Source organism: Podarcis melisellensis, assembly GCF_964234715.1.
Source record: "Podarcis melisellensis genome assembly, chromosome: 13".
NCBI classification, from domain to species: Eukaryota; Metazoa; Chordata; class Lepidosauria; order Squamata; family Lacertidae; genus Podarcis; species Podarcis melisellensis.
Genome location: NC_138545.1, coordinates 43519946 through 43542984, shown reverse-complemented (window position 1 = coordinate 43542984; position 23039 = coordinate 43519946). Strand labels below are relative to the sequence as shown.

The 23039-nt window shown below is 45.2% G+C and overlaps 1 protein-coding gene and 1 long non-coding RNA gene across 5 annotated transcripts in view; one reads left to right on the top strand and one right to left on the bottom strand.

The window, feature by feature from the left end:
• Positions 1-975: 975 nt before the first annotated feature.
• Positions 976-23039, top strand: part of LOC309354419 — a 40115-nt gene continuing 18051 nt past the window's right edge. Inside the window, exon 1 of the long non-coding RNA XR_014162281.1 lies at positions 976-2134. This is a non-coding gene — a long non-coding RNA (uncharacterized lncRNA). The remainder of the gene's footprint in view (positions 2135-23039) is intronic.
• On the bottom strand, positions 1809-18581 carry CD8A (CD8 subunit alpha). 4 transcript variants are annotated; one of them, XM_081884456.1, is made up of 7 exons: positions 18412-18581; positions 18032-18139; positions 15788-16135; positions 12081-12164; positions 6756-6866; positions 3898-3934; positions 1809-3201 (listed from the first exon to the last, which is right to left on the bottom strand). In XM_081884456.1, the coding sequence occupies exons 2-7, from the start codon at positions 18075-18077 to the stop codon at positions 3150-3152; spliced, it is 678 nt and encodes a 225-aa protein (XP_081740582.1). In that variant the 5' UTR covers positions 18078-18139; positions 18412-18581; the 3' UTR covers positions 1809-3149. The 4 variants fall into 4 exon arrangements, with proteins under 4 accessions (XP_081740582.1, XP_081740581.1, XP_081740583.1 ...); XM_081884455.1 differs by having other exon boundaries at positions 18032-18209; positions 18412-18572; XM_081884457.1 differs by having other exon boundaries at positions 18032-18136; positions 18412-18572.

Genomic DNA, 23039 nt, shown 5'->3' with positions numbered 1-23039 from the left:
ATTTTGTATGAAACAAACACATTTCCAACCTTGCAGTGTATTTCCCCAACTTCTTTAAGGCCTTTTATGCGACCATGGTGGAGTCTACACACATATAAAAAATGTTATGAAAATCCTTTTTTAAAAAAAGCCTTCCTAAAAATACATTGAATTTTCCATAAGGCTCACCATCGCCGTCTAGTGTCACATTGTATATTGCACTTAAAACACTTAAAACATTTTATTTGCAGCTGTATAGCTGAGCATAGCTGTCAAGCGTCCCTTATTTGGCGGGACAATCCCTTATCCCAGCACCATGTCCCGCTGCTGTCCCTTATTAATGATGTCCCTTAAATAAGCAACTGAAGGTAATGGGGCCCTTTCTATGTCCAGCTGTCCTTTGTCAACAGCAAATTGTTGCTTTTTTGTGTTGAATATATGCTATATGGTAATTTATGGACCTAATAGGTATCAAAAGCCATTTGCACGCTACAGAATATGTATTTTATCAAAGTAATCGTTGATCCCTTATTTTGGCTGCTGATCCCTTATTTTCAAATTTGTAAGTTGACAGCTATGTAGCTGAGTCTCCTGTGTGGTTGTGGGAATGGTCCCTATAATCATGTCCCGTTGCCTAATTTATGTGTTAGGATTGCATGCCACATACAATGACCTTAGTTTTAGCCATAACTAAGACACTGAGATCCAGCACCGAGGGCCTTCTGGCGGTTCCCTCATTGCGAGAAATGAGGTTACAGGGAACCAGACAGAGGGCCTTCTCGGTGGTGGTGCCTGCCCTGTGGAACACCCTCCCATCAGATGTCAAGGAAATAAGCAGCTATCCTATTTTTAAATGACATCTGAAGGCAGCCCTGTTTAGGGAAGTTTTCAATATTTAATGCTGTATTGTTTTTAACACTCGATTGGGAGCCTCCCAGAGTGGCTGGGGAAACTCAGATTGGCAGGGTTTAAATAATAAATTATTATTATTATTACCTGAATATGAAACTAGCATTGCTGGTGGGGGAAGGGAGGCGCAAAGGAAGGTTGAGGCAATCTGATTTTGATAAGGCCTGCTGAAATCAATGTCAGTTCCTGACTGGAAAGCTTAAAGCCTGTCGCTGCTACACGGGAGACTGGTTTTAAAAAAGGAGCTGCTTGGAGCTAGGTGGAGTCCTAAATCTAAAAAAAAAGTATAGACTTGCACACACTGGCCAGCATCCATTTCAACATGAAATATTCATTTTGTGCTTCTCAGAAGCAACATATTTTTTGCTCTTTAAGACTCACTTTTTCCCTCCTAAAAAGTAAGGGGAAATGTGTGTGCGTCTTATGGAGCGAATGCAGGCTGCGCAGCTATCCCAGAAGCCAGAACAGCAAGAGGGATCGCTGCTTTCACTGTGCAGAAATCCCTCTTGTTGTTCTGGCTTCTGAGATTCAGAATATTTTTTTTCTTGTTTTCCTCCTCCAAAAACTAGGTGCGTCTGATGGTCTGGTGCATCTTATAGAGCGAAAAATACGGTATGTAAAGGCAAGAAACGGGCAGGGGAGGGGGAGTTCTGGCCTGCAATGGTGCTCACCTGAGTTACCAGAACTGCTCTCCGGCTGCGGAAAACCCCCCCACCGGATAGACCTAAAGAGAGCCTGCAGTCTCAGACCAATGACCCACCTAGTCCAGTCCCCTGCTCCCACAGCGACCAACTCTGTGTCCATGAGACGCCCACAAGCGGAATAAACACCACTTATTCTTTCTTCTCTCTGCCCAAAGTTTTGCTTTTTAGTTCATGGTTGTGCTTCTGAAGCAGTTACATTAAGTAGAGGCCACTTGATTTTATGACGAAAAGAAATTCTCAGGCTTTATTTTTAATGTTGTAGAACAAAGGGATGCGGGAAACGTCGCACACCTCAACCATAGCGATGCTCCTGCGGTTTGCTTGTGGATGGCAAAGCACAAAAGAGGAGGACAGGAAATTACACGTGGTTTCACTTGTACTGCATAGACTCCAGCTGTCCCTATTTGCCAAGTATACTTCCTGTTTTCTGGTGCCCAGTGGTGCTAACACGTGTAAATTTAATAGGCCGTATAGTAACAAATGCTGGGACGCAGGTGGCGCTGTGGGTTAAACCACAGAGCCTAGGACTTGCCGATCAGAAGGTCGCGGTTCGAATCCCTGCGACGGGGTGAGCTCCCGTTGCTCAGTCCCTGTTCCTGCCAACCTAGCAGTTCGAAACCACAAAGTGCAAGTAGATAAATAGGTACCGCTCCGGCGGGAAGGTAAACGGCGTTTCCGTGCTTCTCTGGTTCACCAGAAGCGGCTTAGTCCTGCTGGCCACATGACCCGGAAGCTGTACGCCGGCTCCCGCGGCCAATAAAGCGAGATGAGCGCCGCAACCCCAGAGTCGGCCACGACTGGACTTAATGGTCAGGGGCCCCTTTACCTTTATAGTAACAAGCACAAAGTTTTTTACTAGAACTACTTTTCAAAAATTACATACCACTTGAGAAGTATCTAATTTTGAGAAATAGTTTTAGAAAATAACTTTGCGTTTGTTACTATATGGCCTATTACGTGTGTTATCAATTGGATTTGCACAATATAGGCATTCTGGTGGTTTACAGCGGTGCTAACACACTGTCTGGACTTAGTCATTGGGAGAGATGTTTGGGGAGACAGGGGATTTCAACATTTTCTTAGTATACACAGGCATGCGCCAGAGTTCTTTGGGTTTCAACCCTCCCTCCCAAGTCGCTAGGCGTCAAAAGATCTAAGGGGACAGCTGCAAAAAGTCTAGTATGAAAATGTATATAAATGCACCTGCACAGATCCTAAGCAGCAGTCCGTTGCTCCATTTTCCTTCCCTTAAACGCTGACTATTCAGGCAGTAAATTTGGCTGAACATCTTTGCAGCTTTTCTATAAGGAGGACAGCCAAAGTTTGTGAGATGAAGATCTATTTCAGAACTCCACCTTCAACTGTTGCAGTTTCCTAGTGCAAGATAGGTCAAGGCAAAGTAATACATACATACAGCAGGTGGATAAGATTTTCCTGCAAAGCCATTCCTCCTTGGGATGGGAGCACAGAGCCATTATGAGCATTCAAGAGTCTGTCTGGCAAGGTTGAAAGGTATGATGCAGTGAGAGTGCAATGGGAAAATCTGGCTGAAATGTCCTATTTGATCAAGCGTGACGTAGCGACTGTCCCATTGGTTCCATTCAGAGGCCTAGAAAGAAGAGGGAGCAAAGGCGTCAGTAAGCATATGACAAAGTCTTGACACGATTTGGCAAATGAGTTTGGTGATAGGGCAGCATTAGTTTCCATACATTGGCCTAACAAGCCTCGTACTGTATCTGGGTCTTTATCTTGCCAGTGCCAAAAGTTAGCATCCAGTCACTGAAAATTTAGGAGCTGCAATCCCTGTCAAGGTATGCAATGATTTATCTACTTATTTGTAGTACAGTGGTACCTTGGGTTAAGTACTTAATTCGTTCTGGAGGTCCGTTCTTAACCTGAAACTGTTCTTAACCTGAAGCACCACTTTAGCTAATGGGGCCTCCTGCTGCTGCCGCACCGCCGGAGCCCGATTTCTGTTCTTATCCTGAAGCAAAGTTCTTAACCTGAAGCACTATTTCTGGGTTAGCGGAATCTGTAACCTGAAGCGTATGTAACCTGAGGAACCACTGTATATGCATTTTTTGTGCAGAATACCTAGCTGAAGAGCTGCATCGCAAAATTCAGGTACGTGTGAATTTCAAAGAGGAACAGTGTTTCACTTTGCATATTGCTTCAGAAAATGTGAATTTGGTAAGTTCCCCTTTAAGTGCGAAGTGAACCAAACTTCTCACACATCCATCGCAAGTGTGCTTAGGATTGCATTGTGGATTTAATGTGACAGGATGCCCGATTGGAGAGGACTCACTTTTTACATCTGCAACGCCGTCGTCGCCTCCTTGGGTCTTCAATTCATTTGGGATGGGGGAGAGAAACGTGCAAGTTATTTTATTAATATAATAATAATAATAATGATGATGATGATGATGATGATATTTCTTTATACCCCACCTATCTGACTGGGTTTCCCCAGCTACTCTGGGCGGCGTCCAATCGAATATTAAAAACTATACAGCATCAGACATTAAAAACTTCCCTAAACAGGGCCGCCTTCAGTTTTCTTTTAAAAGTAAAATAGTTGTTTATTGCCTTGACATCTGCTGGGAGGGCATTCCACAGGGCGGGTGCCACCACCAAGAAGGCCCTCCGCCTGGTTCCCTGTAGCGTCACTTCTTGCAGGGACGGAACCGCCAGAAGGCCCTTGGAGCTGGACCTCAGTGTCTGGGTTGAACGATGGGGGTGGAGATGCTCCTTCAGGTATACTGGATGGAGGACGTTTAGGGCTTTAAAGGTCAGCACCAACACTTTGAATTGTGCCCAGAAATCTACTGGGAGCCAATGTAGGTCTTTCAGGACCGGTGTTATGTGGTCTCGGCGGCCGCTCCCAGTCACCAGTCTAGCTGCCGCATTCTGGATTAATTGCACTTTCCGAGTTGCCTTCAAAGGTAGCCCCACGTACAGCGCATTGCAGTAGTCCATATTTTAAATATTAGTATATTTAAAATGATGCAGTGCTTCGTGACCTCTTAATTTTGTATTTTTGAGCCGTATGTACCATATTTTTCGCCCTATAGGGCACACTGGCCCATAGGGCGCACCTCATTTTTTGGGGGGGGAATAAATTTTAAAAATTATTTTCCCCCCCAGCCGCGGGGCTGGGGTGGGGGAAGCCCGAGCTTGCCCCGACCCCAGCCCCCAGAACAGGCTGCTATCCACAAGCCTTGTGAGCCTGGTGGCAACTCCCCCCGGGCGCGCAAGGCTTGCGGACATCTGCGCGAAGCACGGGGCGCCCTCCAGAGCGCACCCCGTGCTTCGGGCTGCAGGCTGCCGCCCGCAAGCCTTGCACGCCCGTGGGAACTCCCGCTGGGCACACAAGGCTTGCGGATAGCTTCCTGAAGCCTGGAGAGCGAGAGGGGTCGGTGCGCACCAACGCCTCTCACTCTCCAGGCTTCAGCGAAAGCCTGCATTCGCCCCATAGGACGCACACACATTTCCCCTTCATTTTTGGAGGGGAAAAAGTGCGTCCTATGGGGCGAAAAATACGGTATATATAAAATCACTTTTTTCAGCTGTGAATGAGGGAGGCAGAAGAGGGCTTTCTGCTGCTGAATTTCCTCATGCAAGAGATTCTAGGTGCCTCAGCTCGTATCATTATGACAGGGATTTCTATCATTCTAAGGCAGTGGCTTTCAACCAGTGTGCCGTGGCACCCTGGGGTGCTGCAGGCAACACTGGCCTCTGTCTTTCTTTCTTTCCTTCCCTCCCTCTCTGATTCCCTCTTGCATCTGCCTCCCAAAGTCTTGCCCAGCTGTTTGTTGTAGCAGCTCTAGCTACAAGCTCCTCAGGCGAATGGTGCCTCTGGGGCTGGCCAGGGGGTGCTGGTTGCCAGGAGCTGAGGTGGCCTTGGAGTAAGCAAGCAAGCGGGCAAGGGAGCCCAGCCAGCTAGTTTGCCTGCCCTTGCTGTTGGGAATGGACAGACAAGTCCCAGGCCCCTGTGGGGCAGTGTGAGGAGACACCTCTCTTTGGGGTGGAGTGGGGTCAGAGACCAGGGGCAGCAGAAGCAGCTGCCCAGAGGACTCCCAAGGAGAGGGGAGAGGAGAGGAGAGGAGGAGGAGAAGGAGGAGTTTGGATTTGATATCCCGCTTTATCACTACCCGAAGGAGTCTCAAAGCAGCTAACATTCTCCTTTCCCTTCCTCCCCCACAACAAACACTCTGTGAGGTTAGTGGGGCTGAGAGATTTCAAAGAAGTGTGACTAGCCCAAGGTCACCCAGCAGCTGCATGTGGAGGAGCGGGGACGTGAACCCCGTTCACCCGATTACGAGTCCACTGCTCTTAACCACTACACCACACCGTGGAGGCTGAGGAAACACTCCACAGGATGTTTGAAAAAGGGTGAGAAGTTGCGAGCTCTGCAGGCAAGGGGTGACATAACTGGGCTCCTGAGCCCCACAGGGGTGCCACAGAAATAATGTAGTTGGTCAAGGGAGCCGTGGACTCAAAAAGGTTGAAAACCTCTGGTCTAAGAGATTCACTGAAGGCTTGAAAACTTTGCCCAGCTTTGCCCATTTTATACTGTATATGTAGTTAGTGAGATAGACAGAAAGATGGTGTCCACTTCATGTGTTCCATCCAGCCTTTTTAAAGGCAAATTTTGGTGTTGTGAAAAATGGATCTCGAAGTAGACTTTTGTATCAATGCATCACAAAATTTGTTCTATCTCTGCTGCTGCTTGACTCATTTACCCAACTCTCGACCAGCGTTTTAAAAATGCTTATAATCAGTCTGTAACCCATTTGTGGACATGTCTGCTAATTCACCAGAATTCTGAAAAAGTGTGTGTGTGTGTGTGTGTGTGTGTGTGTGTGTGTGCGTGTGTGTGTGTGTGTAGAAATGGAGAGAGATTTGTTTTCCAGGCTGCCTCCCTTTGCATAGCCCTACAAATCCAGCAATGTATGAGAGAACTATAGTTATTAAGAGAGAAAGCAGGCATGTTCTGTAAAAAAAAAAAAGGTACCCTGGTTATTATGAAACAAAATGCCTAGGAGATTATAAAGGGCTGCCATGATAAACAAGGCCTTTGAATGAGTTAGTTCCCAGCTAGTTTTAAGTGAACCTACTACCCCAGTACTGCCATCCAACAGAGTTTAAAGGAAAATATCTTACCACAGCACACCGACAGGGTGATCACCAACATTACCAGCAGAAGGAGGCAACCACCTGCCAAGGGGGCCCAAATGTACAGGTCACAGCGGAACATCACATCGTCATCTGGATCTGCCCAGCAGAAACAAGAGCACACCAGAAATGAATCCTAAAGCAACAGCTAGTAACAAACCTGTGATTTACAGCTGTCCAGTTTTTGACTGGGGCCTCTCATTCCCTGGTGCTATTCTGTGATCCATTTGCCAGCATGGTGCTCAACCTTCGCTTACCCCTTCTGCAATGGAGGAGGACCACTGTCCTTCTTGAATGCCACAGTAAGGGACATTCTATTACTCCAGTTTTAAGTATATTTTTACATCTGGCCTCGGACGTGAGATCTCCAGGCTAAACAGTATATTGAGACTGATGGATTTTTGTTGAGTACTGAAACCGGGAAAAGGGTGGGCGGAGTTTGGGAATCCAAAGGGTATATAAATATAGTTTGTTTTATTAAAAAATTTTTTTTACACCTGCAGGTATAAATAGGGTAAAGGGACCCCTGACCATTAGGTCCACTCATGACCGACTCTGGGTTGCGGCGCTCATCTCACTTTATTGGCCAAGGGAGCCGGCATACAGCTTCTGGGTCATGTGGCCAGCATTACTAAGCCGCTTCTGGCGAAACCAGAGCAGCGCACGGAAACGCCGTTTACCTTCCCGCCGGAGCAGTACCTATTTATCTACTTGCACTTTGACATGCTTTCGAACTGCTAGGTTGGCAGGAGCAGGGACTGAGCAATGGGAGCTCACCCCGTTGCGGGGATTCGAATCGCCAACCTTCTAATTGGCAAGTCCTTCTGCAATGGAGGAGGGCCACTGTCCTTCTTGAATGTCACAGTAAGGGACATTCTAGCACTCCAGCTTTAAGCACATTTTTACATCTGCAGGTATACTTCCAATCAATCTCCAGCTCCTTGAAAGATTCAACACTGTCTCCAAAAATTATCACTTGGGAAGACAGGCGGACTAATGCCAGTGTACTGGAAGAAGCAAAGATCACCAGTATCGAAGCAATGATTCTTCAACTTCGTTGGACTAGTCATGTTGTTTGGATGCCTGATTATCATCTTCCAAAGCAACTACTTTATTCTGAACTTAAAAATTGAAAGCGTAATGCTGGTGGTCGACAAAAGAGGTTTAAAGACTCTCTCAAGGCAAATCTAAAAAAATGTAGTCTAAACACCGACAACTGGGAAACACTGGCCTGTGAGCACTCCATTTGGAGAACAGCCTTTGCCAAAGGTGTCATGGGCTTTGAAGACTCTTGAACTCAGGGCGAAAGGGAGAAAGGTGCTAAGAGTGTTTGGCAAACCCTCACCATGATCAACACCTGCCCAGAAAGCTATGTCCCCACTGTGGAAGGACGTGTGGATCCAGAATTGGCCTCCACAGTCACTTACGGACTCACGGTTGAGAACATGTTTATGGAAGACAATTTTACTTAGCTACGAGTGATCGCCAAAGAAGATACTTCTAATCAATATTTGCAATTGAGTTCACAAGAAAGCGAGCATTTAAGCAGCTACTCTTGCCGGACTTGGATGTGTGTAGACATGGAAAGATATAACAATCTGAGTTTGGCACACATGACTGTTTATCAATGCTGCACACACTTTTTCCTACAAAGAAATTATATCTGCACAAGAAAACCACTGCAATAACATGCCTTGCTGGATCAAGCCAAGGTCCATCAACTCTCCCATTTCCAACCACAAAGTGGCCAACCTCAAGTCTCTGATAGTGGCCAGTCTCATGCCTCATGCTCACTCACTTGGACAACTGAAAGCAGTAGCAGTGATGAGCAGAGCAGCAGGGTTGCAATAGTTGGCCATCATCCATCCATCAATCCATGATTTATTTACATGCTGCTTTCGCACCAAATAAAGAACCGTGCTCAAAGCAGTGTGCAGCAAAGAAAACAGGGAGGCATCTCAAAATCCAACAGTGCAAATGCAATTTCATAACAATGTAATACAACAACACGGCAGAAAATAAAGTAACGTACCAAAACAAACAAACAAAACCAACCCACGGCTAAGCTGTGAGCCTTGAAGGCTGTGCCCATTGAGCTGACCGCCTCGTGATGGTCCTTAAAAAATAGCTTTTGTGTTGCCAAATTAGAGGCATCACTGTGCTGAGATCATTTCTAGCCAATACTGCAGAAAATAGCGTTTCGTTTTTCTTTCCATTCACTTCATTGGCGGGATGTGGGGAGCGCTGACTTGCCCCAAGGCTTTTACTGAAATTCTCATATTGACAGCAGCGAGGGAGAAGATTCAAAGCACTGCAGAACAATTTGTGTGTTTATTGCAGAGGTTGGCTATTTACTTTAGGTTGGATTAGTGGCGTAGCGTGGGGGGTGCTGGCCGCACCAGGCGCAACATCTGGGGGTTAGGGGGCGCAAATCCACGGGTTAGGGGGTGCAAATTACTTGCCTTGCCCCGGGTGCTGGCAACCCACGCTACACCACTGGGTTGGATTTGGACTAAATTAGTTCCCACTGAAATATATGAAACCTGAGTTGTTTTTTTGTTGGGGACTGCTGTAAAACTAGGTCATTTATTCTCAGAAAATGGTTATCTATCTTAATTATCTACATGAGGCGAGTTCTTGGGAATTGCCCGTCACCTGCAAGGTCAAAGAAATGATGTCATTTGACCTACACAGTTTATACCGAAATGGCTAAAATGACTGGAAGAATCGGAAATCAGGAAGACCAACGTTTTAATGAGGAATGGGGGAAATCTTAAAAACCATTGTAAACAGTTAAAATCGTTAGTAGAATTGGAATATCACTTGTAGCTTAAGGGTGAATTTGGGACACAATGGAGATGTGAAAGATTTAGATTATCATAAAAGATGCAGGAGGAAATGATTAACAGTAGGACCCACAAAGGGGAGGAGGGAAGTTCAGGAGATCCTTGGAATCTTGTTTTTATTTTGTATGTTCTATATGTGACTGTAAAATTGTAATCTGAAAAACCAAATAAATAAATTTATGTAGTTCCCACTGAAATATATGAAACCTGAGTTGTTTTTTTGTTCGGGATTGCTGTATAATTAGGTCACTGGTTCTCAGAAAACAGTTATCTATCTTAATTATCTACATGAGGCGAGTTCTTGGGAGTTGCCAGCCACCTGCAAGGTCAAATAAATGATTTCATTTGATCTACATAGTTTCCATGGGAAACGGGAAGAAGTGAAACTGAATTTAAGAGGAGAGTCTGTGGACTGTGACTCTTATCACTCCCTCAGTCACACTTTCCATCTGGACTAATCTGAAAAACCAAATAAATAAATTTATGTATATTAAAAAAGGAGAGTGAAAGATTCACTCTAAGGATTGCCTTCACCAGGGCTCTGGTGGAGGTTTATAGACTCAGTGCTCATTTGCAACAATTAAGCTTCAATATGCCAGTAGTAAACCATTCTACTTGACGTCTGGAATGCTGTGTGGATTTATTGCTCCTCTTTGTGCTTTGGTTTCCTACACGCTGAAAGTTGCGCTGTGCATGTTGACTCTGCTGAGAGGCCAGTTTGGAGAAACAATGCTGGGCCTAAGCTGTCAATGAATTATGAGCAAAATACCATAATTCCTCACAATTTTATCAGTACCTAAGATCTATTAAAGGGACACAGGTGGTGCTGTGGGTTAAACTACAGAGCCTAGGGCTTGCCGATCGGAAGGTCGGCGGTTTGAATCCTTGCGATGGGGTGAGCTCCCGTTGCTCAGTCCCTGCTCCTGCCAATCTAGCAGTTCGAAAGCGCAAAGTACAAGTAGATAAATAGGTACCGCTCCGGTGGGAAGGTAAACGGCGTTTCCGTGCACTGCTGTGCTTGGTCAGAAGTGGCTAAGTCATGCTGGGCACATCACCTGGAAGCTGTACTCTGGCTCCCTCGGCCAATAAAGCGAGATGAGCGCCGCAACCCCAGAGTCGGCCACGACTGGACCTAATGGTGAGGGGTCCCTTTACCTTTACCTTTAAGATCTATTAACGTGGTCTGGATCCAAGCCTACATATGCATCCCACCCACCTTTCTTCCTTTTTAAAAACAAAACAATTTAGTTTTTCAGATTAAAGTTTTACAGTCAGTTATCCAACAACCAACATAACAACAATATTCCAAAGCACCTCCTGAACTTCCCTCCTCCCCTTTGTGGGTCCATTTCCTCCCGCATCTTTTATAATAATCCAGATCTTTTACATCTCCATTATATTCAAAATTCAACATTAAACTACTAGTGTCATTCCAATCCTACTAACGATTTTAGCTGTTTACAATGTTTTTTTTTAAAAGATAAATTATAAATTTCCCCCATTCCTTATTAAAATTTTTGGTCTTTCTGGTTTCTGATTCTTCTGGTCATTTTTGCCTTTTTGGCATAATCCATCAACTTAATCTGCCATTCTTCTCTGTTAGGGACTTTGTCTTCTTTCTCTGGGCCATTGACATCCAAGCAGCTGTGGTTGCATACATAAATATCATTTTCTGATCCGTTGAATTTTTTGGCATCTCCACCCACCTTTCTCCCACAGGGGACCTCAAGGATCACTAGATGGTCTCTCACATCCAGGGAATCTAACCAGACCTGCTTAGTTACCATATTTTTTGCTCTATAGGACGCACTTTTCCCCCTCCAAAAATTAAGGGGAAAAGTGTGTGTGTCCTATGGAGCGAATGCAGGCTCCTTGGCTTCAGCGATAGCAACGCGAAGCCTCCGAAGCGCAGAGGGAGTGCTCCCTCCGCGCTCCGGAGGCTTCGTGTTGCTTTCGCTGAAGCCTGGAGAGCGAGAGGGGTTGGTGTGACCAACCCCTCTTGCTCTCCAGGCTTCAGGGATAGCCGCCTGAAGCCTCCAGAGGGCAGCAGGAGGTCCCGCTGCGCTCCGGAGGCTTTGGGTTCCTTTTGCTGAAGCCAGGAGAGCAAGAGAGAGGGAGATTCCCTCCCCCCCGTTCTCTCCCTCCTATGGTCTGGTGCGTCTGGTCCGGTACGTCCTATAGAGCGAAAAATACGGTAGCTTCAGCAATCTCCCTGCTTCCTTCTCTTTTTGGACCATGCCCCAAGCGGTACATGGCACTGGTTATAAATGTGGCCTTAAATCTTTTTACATACCAGGGCGGTGCCCTGTTGGACTTCCCCTCCCATCAGCCCCTGCCAGTAAGGCCAGTTCGGATTGATGATGGAAGTTGGTGGTCCAGTAACATCTCGGGGCCTCACTCTCACTCACTTCTCCTTGTTTTGGAGCCAGTTATGACCCAAATGAGTAGCAGGGAGAAGGAAACATACCTGAGGCTGTGGAATGTGGAAGTCCCATGGTTGTTGTAAGTCCTTCACGGGGAGTTGAAACCTGGGGTGCGATGGTGGTAGCCTCTGTAAAGAAAACAAAGATGAAGACTTTTCCTACATGTTTACAATGGCTCAGGGCTTGGTTGGGAAGTGGGCTCCGCAATCCCTGCCTAATAGGGTTGCCACCTTTGTTCTGGCAAAATACTGGGCGGTTGGGGGGGGGTGATTATTATTATTTTAATCTGGTGCCAAAGTGACTTCAGAGCAATCCATTATGGTCCATTGCCGCCTAACAGGATTGAAATCTGTCACACGCAAACACACACACACACAATTTGTAAAACTGTACGTGGCTTCGCAAAGCTTAAATACATGACCTTTCATACTCCATTTCAAACACATTTGGACCGGGGAAAAGGGGACCTGAAATATAGGACAAAACTGCGTCAATACAGGACGCAGCATTTTACATTCAAATACGGGACAGTCCTAAAGAGGACAGGTGGCAACCCTACTGCCTAAGGACTATAGATGGACAAACCTGTCAATTTCAGTTTCTCCCAGTTTCTCATTTTTCCACTCTTAAGTTCTTTCCTCGTCGTTTGTACATCTGTTGCTACGTGTGTATTTTTAAAAGGCGCTATTTTTGTACAAACTTCTCCCAATATAGACATTCATGTAAATCAGTTTCCCCTAGTCTAACACATGTACAGTGGTACCTCGGGTTAAGTACTTAATTCGTTCCGGAGGTCCGTACTTAACCTGAAACTGTTCTTAACCTGAAGCACCACTTTAGCTAATGGGGCCTCCTGCTGCTGCCGTGCCTCCAGAGCACGATTTCTGTTCTCATCCTGAAGCAAAGTTCTTAACCTGAAGCACTATTTCTGGGTTAGCAGAGTCTGTAACCTGAAGCGTCTGTAACCTGAAGTGTCTGTAACCTGAAGTGTCTGTAACCTGAGGTACCACTGTACAGTGGTACCTCAGTTTAAGAACAGCCCTCTTTAAGAACTATTCGGTTTCCGAACTCCGCAAAACCAGAAGTAGTGTCCCGGTTTGCGAACTTTACCTCAGTCTAAGAATGGAAGCTGAATAGTGAAAGGGCAGTGGTAGCGGAAGGCCTCTTTAGGGAAAGTGCACATCGGTTTAAGAATGGTTTTGGTTTAAGAACGGACTTCCAGAACAGATTAAGTTCGTAAACCGAGGTACCACTGTATGTTAGCTTCACCAATATATGCATTTTTATGCACATTTTGTTGAATGGTCTCTTTAAATTTGAAGGTTCATTATTGTTCCACAAGATGTGTATTTCTTTAAAGGCCAGAGCAAATAACGTGACCTAGTTTTACAGCTGTGACGCAGTATAGCAGGTGCTGTTAAGTTGTGGTAATTAAGCTGTTGGGTATGGTATATAAAGAGCAGCATGTAGCTCTTTCAGTACCCTGGTGGATGGGTTATGCTTATTGATATATTGTAATTTAGTGTAAAAGGTGTTTTTGTTTTTGTTATTAAAACCTAGCAAAAGTTACTTTGCGTTTCTTGAATGTGTGGTCTCCCCAGCACGCCTTCTGCAGCGCAACTGATCTGCAAAATATTCAACACATTTCATCCTAGTACATGCATTTTCATTGTTCAGAGAATTGAATTGCAAAATTCAGAGAAGTGTGAATTTCACACAATGGCTGTCCATGGAGACACAGGTTAATTCTATGCCCATGGCAGCTGTCTACCTGCTCCATTTGGCACACTGGTTGAAACCCTACCTGCCCACAGACTGTCTTGCCAGAGTGGTACATGCTCTGGTTATCTCCCGCTTGGACTACTGCAATGAGCTCTATGTGGGGCTGCCTTTGAAGGTGACTCAGAAACTACAACTAATCCAGAATGCAGTTGCTAGAAAGGTAACTGGGAGCGGCCTCCAGGACCACATAACACCGGTCCTAAAAGATCTACATTGGTTCCCAGTACGTTTCTGAGCACAATGCAAAGTGTCGGTGCTGACCTTTATAGACTCAAACGGTCTTGGCCCTCCACCCGCATTGTTTAGCCCAGACAGTGAGGTTCAGCTCTGAGGGCCTTCTGGTGGTTCCTTCACTGTGAGAAGTGAAGTGTCAGGGAACCAGGCAGAGGGCCTTCTCGGTAGTGGCACCAGCCCTGTGGAATGCCCTCCCATCAGATGTTAAACTGATAAATAACTACACAACTTTCCAAAGACATTTGAAGGCAGCCCTGTACAAGGAAGTTTTTGATGTTTGACATTTTGCTGTGCTTTTATTGTGCTGGAAGCTCCTCAGAGTGGTTGGGGTGAGCGGAATATAAGTGGTAAATTATTATTAATAATTTTAGACCAGACTAGAACTTTTCTTGAAGGAAGGAGGGGGACCTATCTTTGCTGCCCACCTTACCAAATTCAGAAATCAGACAGAAATGGCTCGATTCTGTAGTATCAGGTGGAAAGGAAAGCAACCTTGGGAGCAGGGCTGTAAGAAACGGGAAAACTCTTCAAGATTATCCAGATGAAGAGCGATAAATAGCCAAGGGCGAGAAGATTAGAGGAGGCAAGGCTTTCTAAAACAGGAGACAACCTGGATTCTGATGTAGAGAGATTAGGTGACTGTCTATTTAATGGGTCTTCGGTCTGATTTATTTGCAGGAAGGCTAATTAGAAAGGTTGTCTCCCAGCTCCTGTAACCCCATTGTCATTTTTCAGAATATTTAGAGGACTTAGCCCTACCACAGGAGATCAGGGCCCTGTGGGATTTGACATCTTTCCGCAGGGCCTGCAAGACAGAGCTGTTCCGCCTGGTCTTTGGGCTGGACTCAGTCTAACCCTCCCCCCCCCCCATTTATTTATTTTGATGGAACCCCTTATATGGGATTTGTATATAAATTTTCCCTCGGCTCTTTTTGCTGGCCCACGTAGGACCAGCATGGATAATTGGCCCTGGTGAATACAGTGGTACCTCAGGTTACATACACTTCAGGTTACATATGCTTCAGGTTACAGACTTCACTAACCCAGAAATAGTGCTTCAGGTTAAGAACTTTGCTTCAGGATGAGAACAGAAATTGTGCTCCAGCGGCGTGGCAGCAGCAGGAGGCCCCATTAGCTAAAGAGGTGCTTCAGGTTAAGAACTGTTTCAGGTTAAGTACGGACCTCCGGAACGAATTAAGTACTTAACCTGAGGTACCACTGTATTTGACATTTTCTCCCCTTATGGCTTTGATCTATAGGCTACCACTAAAACAAGGCTACATTTTAAGCTGCATTTTAAACGGTATTCTAACTTACATTTTAATCAAGTCTTCTTTTGTTTGGTTTTTGGGTTTGTTTGTTTTTTAAATTTTTTTTTTTTACTGTATTTCTATTCAGTGTTAGCTGCCCTGAGCCCAGTCTTGCCCGGGGGGTATAAATAAAAATGTATTATTATTATTATTTATTAGCATAATCATTTTCCTGACATTTTCCTTATCACATAAAGCACGTTTTTTTGGCAAAGCGAGTTTGTTGCACGAAACCTCCCAGCCGACTATAACCGCACACCTTGAAATGTGATGTGATTGAATCCCACCCACCCCCTCCCCAAAATAGCAACGTTCTGGAAAGCGCCTCTCAAAAGGGGGCAGGGGAAACAGCTGGTGTGGCAGGGAATGTGTATCAAACTCACACCACTGACCGTGGGCGTTTAAACACTTGGAATGAGACTTACTTGGCAGGTAGACTTTGAGTCCTGAACTGAAGTAGACCACCTGGTTGTAAAACAAAAAGCAAAAGTAGATGCCCTCATATTCCTTCTCGAAGCTGACAATTCTTAGCAGGTAATAGTCAGAAGATTTTGATGCTGTGTAGCCTCTGACCGTTTCTTGTGGGCTTCTAGACCTTGAAGGCATATATAGGATGAAGTCAGTGCTGAGGTCCGAGTTTTGACGGACCCAGTACACCCCAACATCCATTTTGCTGGCCTCACATTTCAGTTCCACTGGAGTTTTGGAGGCATGGGGAACGTCACCGGTCAACTTCATTCGCACCATACTGTTGGCTTGGGGCCACCAGCAGCCTGGAGAGCAAAGAAACTGCTTTGTTATTTACTGTTTACGGAATGACAGCAAAGACTGTGAAGCATAGACTTTTTAAATATATCTTTATTAATTTAAAATAAATACATTTCTGAAAAACAGACATACACACAAGTAAACAATCATACAATCAAACAAACAAACAAACAAACAAATAACAGAAAAATCAAACAAACCCACCACACTATAAGATATAAGAAGATTAATACAATTATCATCATATACACTCCTGAAAAACAACAACACTGTCTTCTTAATATATTGTGCACATGGCAAAGGGGCTGATGGTTGTCATTAAGCCAGGAATTTGCTTCTGTTAGTTTTCTTTTATTAACTGTATTTGCTCTATAATGCACCCGGTCTATTTGGTTCTCTTTTCTGGTTAATCAGTTCCCTTTTTTGCAAATTCCTGTGCTTGGGCTTCTGTTTTATTTCGGGTTGCACATTAGATTCGCATTGGTAAAATGAAATATTGTCATTTTGGGAATGTTTGGGCAAGCCACGTGACCCTTTCCGAACAATGTAGCTATGGATCCTTTTGCTTATCGTCTAAACTTTATACCAAAGCGCAGTAATATCAAACACACATTTGGTTATGTGTGTCACTGGAAACATAAGAAGATACCTTTGAAACAAGAATATTTGCAAAAATCATGGGATGCCCCTTCCTTGGTAAAATTAACAGAATTCCTTACATTTCGAAGTAGCTTTGATTGTGTTAATTCATGTACAGTGGTACCTCGGGTTACATACGCTTCAGGTTACTTACGCTTCAGGTTACAGACTCTGCTAACCCAGAAATAATACCTCAAGTTAAGAACTTTGTTTCAGGATGAGAACAGAAATTGTGCGGCAACAGCGCGGCAGCAGAAGGAGGCCCCATTAGCTAAAGTGGTGCTTCAGGTTAAGAACAGTTTCGGGTTAAGAACAGACCTCCGGAACGAATTAAGTACTTAACCCGAGGTACCACTGTACTGTATATAAATAACTCCTTGTGATCCTTGGTCATGATTGATTTTAATGGTTGAGCACCATATAAAGGATAACTTTCAGGCCTAAAATACATATATTTTACCTCACAAACATGTCCTAAATCCTCTAAATATTCTGACAAATGGCAATGGGATTACAGGAGCATGGAGACAGCCTTTCTAATTAAGCTCACATTATAAATGGAGTGTGGAAGGATGTGCACCAAATACATTTTTGAGAGATGAAGCCAATTGAATGAACCATTGGAATACAACATTTCAAAATGTGTTCTGCGCTATGCGTTATTCTCATTTATATGGCCCTGTTGGCAAGCTACAGCAATCCTTTTTCTGATTATTACCTCTCCTGATTATTCATACATTATGATGCGTAATCATTTTATTTTCTGCTTTTTCTCTCATGTTTAGTTAAGAATGTATCTTTTGATATCTGATTTGGTTTTTTTGTTTTATACTGCACTTTTTTTTGCAATGTTCTAAATAAGAAAAGCGTTTTCTATACGGAATCTGTGTTTTCACATAGGTGTTTTGATACTTCTATCAAATAAAAGGTGTGGGTTTTTTATTTTTTTATAAAAAAGTTCTTTTTCCTAACTTCAAAAATTAAAAGAACCATGCAACAAACTCCACATGACTGTAGATTTATTTTTCTCAACAGCAGCCTCCTCCTTCACCACCCCATAACATACTGCATAGATATAGCAGGCTGCTTTGGAAAGTTACAGTAATTCGGGGCAATTTTTGCGATACAGCATGGGAACCGTGTAGTCACAGAAAACAAATCCAAAAGTCTTGCTGGACAAACCTGAATCACATCCAAAGTCTATCCCTCTCACCAATTGTGGCTTAAGTAAAAAAGACCCACAGCCGTGGTATCATACTCACATAGTATCAGGCCGACAGACCACAGGAGAGAAAAAAATCTGGCCATTTTCTCTTTTCTTCAGTGAAAGCAGAAGCGAACAGAGGCGAGTTTGATGGCTGCAAGACCTGCTGAGTGAAAAGGATGTGATGTTAGTATCACCCCTGAAGAGACGTTTCTCAGCTTCTTCTTTCAAGCTGACTATAAGCAAACAAAAAAGACCCGCGAAGAATGCCCAGTATGGATGATATTTTTCCCCGTCATCTGTCTTCCACTGTGTAATGAGCAAGCCTTACATATACATTAATATGCCAAAATCATGTTGCTTATAATCTAGGTTGGATGGGCAGGATGTGGTGGCAGAGTAACACTCTTTGGCAAAGCAAAATAAAAATAAAAGTACCTGATTCTAGAGGAAAGGAACACACAAGCTGGCAGAGTAGAGCGGATCCGAAGAACAGGATGGAACAGAGAGCTAACCAAAGGAAGAAATGTAAGGTGATCTGGAGGTCATCTTCTAAGTTTCCAGGAGTGGCTCAGTGGAGCAGAGCTCAGCCTTTTCCTTCCAGTTTACCACACCTATCGGACATCTTCGTGAGAAAAACATGTGCTGTTGTCTACAGGGAATACTCTAGGCCTGGCTGGTAGCGGAAGTTTGCAGTTCAAAACATCCTTTGACCATACATGTTTAACTTGAGGACTGGTACAGCAAACCTCTTGGTGTGAGGCTGCAGCCTTGCAAAGGGAGCAATCTGCGATGGTGTGCGACTGGGACTGAGACCATTTCAGACGCTATGTACACATTAAAGGTAAAGGTAAAGGGACCCCTGACCAGTAGGTCCAGTCGTGGCCAACTCTGGGGTTGAGGCGCTCATCTCGCTTTATTGGCCGAGGGAGCCGGCGTACAGCTTCTGGGTCATGTGGCCAGCAGGACTAAGCCGCTTCTGGCGAACCAGAGCAGCTCACGGAAACGCCGTTTACCTTCCTGCCAGAGTGGTACCTATTTATCTACTTGAACTTTGAAATGCTTTCGAACTGCTAGGTTGGCAGGAGCAGGGACCGAGCAACGGGAGCTCACCCCGTCGCGGGGATTTGAACCACCGACCTTCTGATCGGCAAGTCCTAGGCTCTGTGGTTTAACCCACAGCGCCACCCGCGCCCCGATGTACACATTAGTGGTTGGAATTCAGCAAGGCTGTGTGTGTGTGTTGTCGCCCTCCCCAAGTTGTCCCACATTTCAAGTCACATTTGCAGGTTGCTGTACAAACCAGAGTGGGATGTCTTCACCTGATGTGCAAGACCCATACCCTCCAACATTTCACCGATGAAAATAGGGACATCCTATTCCATAATAATAATAAAAAATAATTTTATTATTTATATCTCACCCATCTGACTGGATTGCCCCAGCCACTCTGGGCAGCTTCCAACATATATAAAAACATAATAAAACATTAAACATTTTAAAAAACATTTCCTATACAGGGCTGTCTTCAGATGTTTTCTAAAGGTTGTCTAGTTACTTATCTCCTTGGCTCAGGGGTCACGTAGCTCCATACCCTCCAATGTTTCTCCAATGAAAATATGGATGTCCTAAGGAAAAGTGGGACATTCTGGGATCAAATCACAAACTGGGACGGCTTCTTTAAATCCAGGAATGCCCCCCCCCAAAATAGGGACACTTGGAGGGTCTGCAACAGTGCTGAACTGATTCCCTGGTTCTTTCTGTTTAGTCACATCTGAATCACACATTTAAAGTATATGGTTCCCCCCAGCAAGGATCTTGGGAACTGTAGTTTGTAAAGGGTGCTAGGTCCGTATAGTTAAAGCCATGGTTTTCCCAGTAGTGATGTATGGAAGTGAGAGCTGGACCATAAAGAAGGCTGATCGTCGAAGAATTGATGCTTTTGAATTATGGTGCTGGAGGAGACTCTTGAGAGTCCCATGGACTGCAAGAAGATCAAACCTATCCATTCTGAAGGAAATCAGCCCTGAGTGCTCACAGGAAGGACAGATCGTGAAGCTGAGGCTCCAATACTTTGGCCCCCTCATCAGAAGAGAAGACTCCCTGGAAAAGACCCTGATGTTGGGAAAGATGGAGGGCACAAGGAGAAGGGGACGGCAGAGGACGAGATGGTTGGACAGTGTTCTCGAAGCTACCAGCATGAGTTTGACCAAACTGCGGGAGGCAGTGGAAGACAGGAGTGCCTGGCGTGCTCTGGTCCAGGGGGTCACGAAGAGTCGGACACAACTAAACGACTAAACAACAACAACAACAAGGGTGCTAGGAATTGCATCTGTGTGTGTGCATTTACAAAGAACGTAAGATTAGACCAAAGACCCATCAAGTCCAGCTTTCTGCTCTCACAGTAGCCAGTCAGATGCCTACAGAAAGTCCATGGGCAGGACATGATGAGCGCATTTGAGAAGCTTAAAATAGATTATTTCCATTGCCAGTGGCAAACTAACTCAAAGGTGAAATAAAAACAGGCTCTCGTTTCTAGCGAGCAAACCACCACATTTATTGTGAGGAAAATTACTAAGCACTTTATAGCACTGTGGTCAGTCATTTCATAATGAAACTGATAACCGATGTACATGTTTAACATTCACTCTTTATATGTGTTTTATCTCCTGTTGCTGACATTCATCTGTCTTGGGAGACTAAGGAGGAGTGCGCCTTTGGGGGTGAAGTCAAACTGCTGGAAGGTTACAGCGCCTGCTGTGGCTGTAGAGATCAATATGGGAGAGACATGTTTTGTTGAAGCTGGGGCAGATGAAGGCGACTGGTTGTGCTCACTATGGCATTTCTTCTTTCTGTGCTCCTCCCAGAGGTCTTTCTTCCTCTGGTCAGTGCTGTGGATACACAACCTTAGCTAAAGGTAAAGGGACCCCTGACCATTAAGTCCAGTTGTGGCCGACTCTGGGATTGTGGCGCTCATCTCGCTTTATTGGCCGAGGGAGCCGGTGTACAGCTTCCGGGTCATGTGGCCAGCATGACTGAGCCGCTTCTGGCGAAGTGTAGGGAAACACCGTTTACCTTCCCACTGGTACCTATTTGTCTACTTGCACTTTGACATGCTTTTGAACTGCTAGGTTGGCAGGAGCAGGGACCGAGCAACAGGAGCTCACCCTCTCACGGGGATTCAAACCGCTGACCTTCTGACTGGCAAGTCCTAGGCTCTGTGGTTTAACCCACAGTGCCACCCGCAGCGCTGCAAAGCTGCTCATACAGGTAGCTGAATCTTCCTTCAATTTGGGCAACAGGATAGTGTCCTTTCCCACACCTGGGGGCGGCAGGTTATCTCAGGGACTGTAGGGCAGGCTACATGGGGCACATAGCTCCAACTCCTCTTTGCTGTTGTTCTTGCCCTCCATCCCCCAGCCTCTTCCATTTAAGGAGGCTGCTTCCCTTTGCCTAATGGTAGGACAAATCCTGTAGCAGGTGCATTAGTTTAATCATAGGACGCGGGTGGTGCTGTGGTCTAACCCACTGAGCCTCTTGGGCTTGCCGATCAGAAGGTTGGCGGTTCGAATCCCCATGATGGTGTGAGCTCCTGTTCCTCTGTCCCAGCTCCTGCCAACATAGCAGTTTGAAAGCACACCAGTTACAGTGTACCGCTGCGGCGGGAAGGTAAATGGCGTTTCTGTGCGCTCTGGTTTCCGTTACAGTGTCCCAAGCGCCAGAAGTGGTTTAGTTATGCTGGCCACATGACCCACAAAGCTGTCTGTGGACAAACGCCAGCTCCCTTGGCCTGAAAGCAAGATGAGCGCTGCAACCCCATAATCACCTTTGACTGAACTTAACCATCCAGGGGTCCTTTAACTTGACCTTTTACCTTAGTTTAATCATAGTAAAAATATTCCATATCCAATCTGTTATCCTTGGTTCCTTCATAACTTTCCATTTCTTGAGCACCTCCCTTCTTGCTGCCACCTGCAAATTCACTACAATTTCATGAGGTTTTCTTGGCACAGTGTTTATCCTCAAAGAAGGTTAATTGGTCCTCAGAATATTGCAACTGATGATACAATGGAACTGCCTGGAGACCTTGAAGGGGAGAGTTGCCTGCCAGAGGGAGGTTTTCCCGAAAATCCCCTAGCAACGTTATCTGGTCTTCACATTTTTGTGGTGTTGCAGGAATTTATGTCTAGGTTGGGGGGTTTGCCCCTCCAGCAGATATCATGCACATGCAGCCCACTACCAAAACCAGCACAATCACTTTTGCGGCTTTTCACAGTTTCTTCCCATCTATTCAAAGGGCCTTTGCTGCACGATACCAAATGTATGGTGCATCACTGATAAATGTATCTATGTTCTGACTCACTGGGAAAACTTCAGAAATTCATATACAGTGGTACCTCGGGTTACATACGCTTCAGGTTACAGACTCCACTAACCCAGAAATAGTGCTTCAGGTTAAGAACTTTGCTTCAGGATGAGAACAGCAATCGTGCTCCGGCGGCATGGCGGCAGCAGGAGGCCCCATTAGCTAAAGTGGTGCTTCAGGTTAAGAACAGTTTCAGGTTAAGAACAGACCTCCAGAATGAATTAAGTACTTAATCCGAGGTATCACTGTAGACATGTGAGCTCAGCTACTCAGCAGTCCCTCTGCCCAAGTTATAATTCCTGGCATCCTGATACCTGAGTGCTAGACAGGTAGAGCCATTCCAGAAATAACAAACCCAGATGAAGACAAAAGGGTGTGATTAACTTGGCTGGGAAACAGGGAAATGTAAAGATCTATTTTGTTACACTTGATGGGTGTTTGGTGGAGGGCAAGGAGAACCATGGGGCAGGGTCCAGGATGCTCAGATTACTGCCACCAGACCTCCCCTTTCATGATGTAACTGTGATGTATGAATGATGTAGTTTGGAGGGGTGTAACATGGGGATTAGCAGCTAATAAAAGATTGGGGGCTCTTTTGTTTGTGGCTTCCATCTTGTTCCACCTTGTGGCAGGTGGCAGTCCTGTCACGACGTCCTACGTCTTAAACATGTAACAAGCGAAACTACCTTCTGCATCATCC